We start from the raw sequence: 6,028 nt of genomic DNA on the forward strand, positions 1-6,028 counted from the left end.
ATATATATATATATATATATATATATATATATAAATATATATATATATATATATATGTATATATGTATGTATGTATGTATATGTGTGCGTGTGCGTGAATGTGTAGTCTAAAAAACAATAAACATTAAAAATGATAACACAGCAGAAAACATTTGACAAATTTTGCATTAGTTAAACGTTTTAATGGAAAGATAGAGAGTTTTTAAGTTTTAGACATTAGTTCTTCAACAGAAAAAAAGAGAAAAGCATAGGGGAGTAAGAAAAAGAAACAGGGAAAAAAAACCGAAAGGTTAGAAACCAATGGGAAAGCTATCCAATGGTAGGGGTAGTTAAGAATAGAAAAGGCAGGTAGGCACATACAAACATTAAAAGGTATCTGTGCTTGGAAGCAGACATAAGGAGAAGAGGAGAGGTATGTGTGCTTGTGTAGTGTATGTCTATATATATATATATCGATATGTAAATGTAAGACTAAGAATTTAAGTGTAGGAAGTTTGTAAGCTTCGAGCAGTCCGTAATAGTCATAAAAAAGTAACGTTCAGGAACAATAATAATTTATTGGTGAGGGTTGTAGGTCCTTCCCATTTCGTAGTTCGATTAAAATAAGAAATTTTTATAGCTCACAGTTAGCAACTTGAGTCGCTATGAATGAGAATAAAAATCTAAATTGAAGGAGTTGAACAGGTAAAATTCAGGCTACACACACACACACACACACACACACACACACACACACACACACACACACACACACACACACACATGTCATGCTGCTACCACGGGTAAATCCTGATTTCGTAGAAACCCTGCTTTAGAGATTAATATTATCTTCATAACAATTCACGTTGAATTTATATTTTCTATTCAGGCAGATTCCTATGCTACCAACCATATTATTTTCACAATGGGAGCCGACTTTCAGTACACGAACGCCGAGAGTTGGTTCACAAACCTGGACAAACTGATTAAGATCGTCAATGATCAGGTAAGACAAAATATATTAAATTTACTTATGCAAAATACTTATTTTCTGCATACTTATATACACGTTACCTGTCCTAGATAAAAGGACGGGAAATAATTTCAGTTCGTCGACAGATGTACAAATTCTTCATTGAGAACTTCAAAGAAGACTTCCCCTCCCCGACTCTTGTGTGACAGATGACAACCGACATGCTTTACCATGTATGTTGCTTAAAATTTCTGAATGTTTTTCAAAGATGCTGCTAGTGTCACCTAACGGGACGAAACTACATTTCGGAAATGTGATGTTGAGCCCTTTAATTGCTTCTGCTTTTGCACCACGAGTGAAAATATCTATCTATCTATCTATCTATCTATCTATCTATCTATCTATCTATCTATCTATCTGTCTGTCTGTCTGTCCATACATACATACATGCGTGCATACACGCACATACACTCATACATATATACATACATACATTATATATGTATACATGTATATATCCAGACAGACATACATACATGCAAGCATGCATACATACATCATACATGTATATATTCATACATACATCATACATGTATATATTCATACATACATGCAAGCATGCATACATACGTCATACATGTATATATTCATACATACATCATACATGTATATATTCATACATACATGCAAGCATGCATACATACATACATACATACATACATACATGTGTGTGTGTATATACACATGGTTGTGTGGTGTAGCAAGAAATTTGTTTCTCAACCCACATAATTCCGGGTTCAGTCAATTATATCCCTGACCGTCTGACGGAAGCATACATACACCACACACACACACACACACACACACACACACACACGCACACACACACACACACACACACACACACACACACACACACACACACACACACACACACATGACTGTATGACTGAATTATAGACTGAACCCGGAACTATGTGAGAAGTATATATATGTGAGAAGTATATATATGTGAGAAGTATATATATATGTGTATGTATACGTGTGTGTGTGTGTGTGCGTATGCGTGTGTGTGCGTATGCGCGTGTGTGCGTTTGAGTGTACATATCAAAGAAGCATTAACCAAAATATCTTGCTTTCTCATATTAGTCTCTATCAACATCAATATGTTGGTATTTAATGCATCATAGACATACAACACACACACACACACACACAACGCACGCACACGCACGTACACGCACGCACGCACGCACGCACGCACGCACGAACACATTGAAAGGACTGATGTAGCGAAAAGAAAAAAAAGGGCTTGTCGGAAGCTGGTCGTTACATTGTTAGTCATCGAAAATTTGATTGGTTGCCAAACGGCCAATCAGTCAGCAAACGTACTATACTTTTACCTATTTAATTGTTCGTCCGTTCACATGTAGAAACATGCAATATTATTCATGTCTTGAATGTAATATATCTAAAGCTTATAGAATCAAGGAAGATCACTATTGTTCATTTTGTTTTATTGCTGACAAAACGGTTAGATTATTTTCCAGTATTTAAGCGTATTTTAAGATATGGTAGATGTATTACGTGTGTAATAATTTATTTCAGCCATTTGAGTGTTGGACATTTCTCAGTGAATTTTGACACGAGTATTTGCAATAATGTATTGTTATATTTGATTATGGTCATCTTTTTGCCAATAAACATATGCACTATATCTGACCTTCACTTTATTATTACTACCATAAAGGCGGCGAGCGGCAGAATCGTTAGCACACAGCAGTATTTCGTCCGTCTTCACGTTCTGAATCTTGGGGTTAGTTGTCCACGCTATTAACCACTACGCCACATGCCCACGAGCATATGGCGTAGTGGTTAAGAGTGCGGGCTACTGACCCCAAGATTCCGAGTTCGATTCCAGGCAGTGACATGAATAATAATAATAATAATAATAACAATATCGAAAAATATCTTAAGAATGAGAACCCAGGTTTGAAACTTCCTCAAGGCACATGATGAAGGCTGGAGGATATATCAGCCGAAACGTTGTGTTAACAACAAACAAGATGAGGACAAATATCTGTCAATTGTAAATAATGTAAATAATGTACATAATTCCTCATTTCTTAAATATAGAACTGTAGCATTTCGTTCGTCTTCACGTTCTGAGTTCAAATTTCGCCAAAGTCGACTTTGCCTTTCATCCTTTCGGAGTTGATAAATTAAGTACCAATAAAACTTTGGAGTCGATTACATCGACTAGTTCTCTCACCACAAATTTCAGGCCCTCATCCAATCGGACAGTGCGATAGGTAGAACGTCCATTTTAGCCTTTTATAAAAGATTAGTGGGGGAAAAGCGCGACAACGTTTTGGGTGGGTGGGGGGACTTTGGTTGGGCATCGAAGAAGATCAGCTGGTCACTCTTTTCTGTAGAACTTTCGAACGGGGACCAATGGATAATTTCCAAAATTCTCTCGCCTGGCAGTGCTACCGGGGAACTTTGCCTGTTCGAGATAAACTTTACAGGCACGGAAGTGCCGTCAGCCGAGCATTTCCGAGACAGTCTTGCATTCACTTGTCCAGTGCCCGAGCATTGATGACCTGTGGGTCTATGTGGAACACTTGCTGTCGCGTGTGGGACGGATTCGGCAGTCAGCTGAATCTATTGAGAAGATCTCCTTGCCGCCTTCCTTTAGCCGGGAAGGAAAGGCTGTTTTTATATGTCTGGTGGCCATGTCGAAAGAGGTTGTATGGTAGACGAGATTGAAGGGGCTGAAGCCAAACGCTTTTCTTTTTGGCCAGTCCCTTATGAACTACTTGAAAAGGAAAATAAGGGTAGAGAGGGACGTATTGTCTTCTAACCAGTTTGCTGACAGCTGGATGAAAGTGGCGAGAATGGTGCGAGTGAACGGGTCTGCCATGAGCATACGCCTGTAGTTGGGAAAAAAAAAGGGAAGGAAAAAAGGCACTTACCCCATAGTTTTTATGGGATTTTTCCATGAGGAGCCTTCAAATGTCTCTTCCATATTGAGGACTGCACATTGTTGATTTAAGAAAAAAAAAAAAAAGTTAGTCTTGTTAACACGCAATACCCTAATAACACACACTCACACACATACACTCACGCATTCTTTGTTTTGTCCTGTGCTGTCCATAATGTTTTTCTTAATGTAAAATTGTTGTGGTTAATAAAGAAATTATTATTATAATTATTATTATTATTATTATTGTTGTTGTTGTTGTTGTTGTTGTTGTTATTATTATTATTATTACGAAGGCAGTGAGTCAGCAGAATCGCTAGCACGCCGAGCTAAATGCTTAGCAGCATTTCGTCCATCTTCAGGTTCTGAGTTCAAATTCCACCGAGGACGGCTTTACCTTTCATCCTTCTGGGGTCGATAAAATAAGTACCAGTTGAGTACTGAGGTCGATGTAATCAACTCACCACCTCTCCCGGAATTGCTGACCTTGTGCCAAAATTATTATTATTAATATTATTATTATTATTATTATTATTATTATTATTAGATTATTTGTCAGTGTTCTTTCGTCATACATTTTGTGTCCTCTTCAACGACTTTCTGTCTCTCGTGTCTCCTTCTCCCTTGTCTATTCCATTTTGTCTTTTTATTTCAACACATGATTTCTCATCAAGAATCTTGCAAAACAAATGCATAAATGTATCTGCAATAACTTACCAATTCCGATTTTTTGTTCAAAATCGCAAAGGCTGTAATAAAGATATTATACGTTCCTGAGAGGTGAGGAACCCATTTGCTAAATTCACTAACGTAAGCGACCGTATGTTTATAAAGGACTAATTTGTTTTAATTGCGAGAAGCTAGTGGCCGGTTGGTTTGGGCGTCGAATTCATGATCGTAAGATCGTAGTTTCGATTCCCGGACCGGGCGGTGCGTCGTGTTTATGAGCAAAATACTTCATTTCAAGTTGCACCCGTCTACTCAGCTGTAAATGAGTTCCAGCAATAGCTGAGAAACTAATCATGCAATGGACCGGCGTCCCATTTCAGAGTGAGTTCCTTAACAGCCAAGGAAACCAGTTTAAGCGCCGGTCTAAAGATCTTTTAAAGACTAAAAAGATCGTAAAGACCAAAATGATTTTATGCTATCACTTTTTGAATTCCATTAAACTTCCATTATGGCGTAACAGTTATATTAGCTATCACGTACTTCAACGACATAGATAAAATTTTATATTTTGCTTTGAAAATCCTGACTTCTTCCTGAACACCACATGTAGGGATCTTAAAGATTGCAGTTTCCATCTTTCTGGATTGTAGTGACGTACAAAATGCTTCACGATATTTGAGTTCAAATCCCGCTGAGGTGGCCTTTTCCCATTTCTCCTTACGGAGATCGATCGCATAAACGTCAGTTGAATATTGGAGTAGTACTAACTGAAGCTTTAATACCACTGTTTAATTCTAATACTAATACTACTACTAATGATAATAATAATAATAATGATGATGATGATGATGATGATATCTATTATATGTTAATTATTTCCATTGTCTTTGATAAAACAACAGCAAGCGAGTGGAAGCAAGATGAATGCCCTCTACTCCACGCCATCCTGTTACATCTACAATTTGAACAAAGTAAACAAAACATGGACTGAGAAAACCGATGATTTCTTTCCTTACGCTCACAAACGTCATGCTTTCTGGACAGGTTATTACACCAGTCGGGCCGCGTTTAAACGTTATGTCCGAGAGAGCAACAACATGTTACAAGTAAGCGCACTGGTTTCTCTTATATTCGCTTCAGCATTATACATAGATACATACATACATACATACATACATACATACATACATACATGCATACATGTTGGTGGTTGTCTACTCCTTACACAGAGTTTGACCACCTCCTGCACCTACACTTTAGCCCTTTCATGGCGTCTGATGTGGCTTTTTAAACCAGACAGTGTTTTGAAAAAAACACCCACACAGATTGCACCTCTGATTTGCACTACCAATACCTGCAAGTAAAAGTTCTGCTCATTGTGGATCCTAACATGTCTTTTAAGACCCCCATTGGATTTGCAAACC

General features: G+C 37.7%; 1 protein-coding gene across 1 annotated transcript in view; it reads left to right on the plus strand.

The window, feature by feature from the left end:
- Positions 1 to 6,028, plus strand: part of LOC106880534 (lysosomal alpha-mannosidase) — a 65,056-nt gene that overhangs the window by 11,318 nt on the left and 47,710 nt on the right. Inside the window, exons 5-6 of the mRNA XM_052969439.1 lie at positions 869 to 985; positions 5,507 to 5,710. Coding sequence (XP_052825399.1) covers positions 869 to 985; positions 5,507 to 5,710 — 321 coding nt within the window. The remainder of the gene's footprint in view (positions 1 to 868; positions 986 to 5,506; positions 5,711 to 6,028) is intronic.

Source organism: Octopus bimaculoides, chromosome 7, assembly GCF_001194135.2.
Source record: "Octopus bimaculoides isolate UCB-OBI-ISO-001 chromosome 7, ASM119413v2, whole genome shotgun sequence".
Lineage (NCBI taxonomy): Eukaryota > Metazoa > Mollusca > Cephalopoda > Octopoda > Octopodidae > Octopus > Octopus bimaculoides.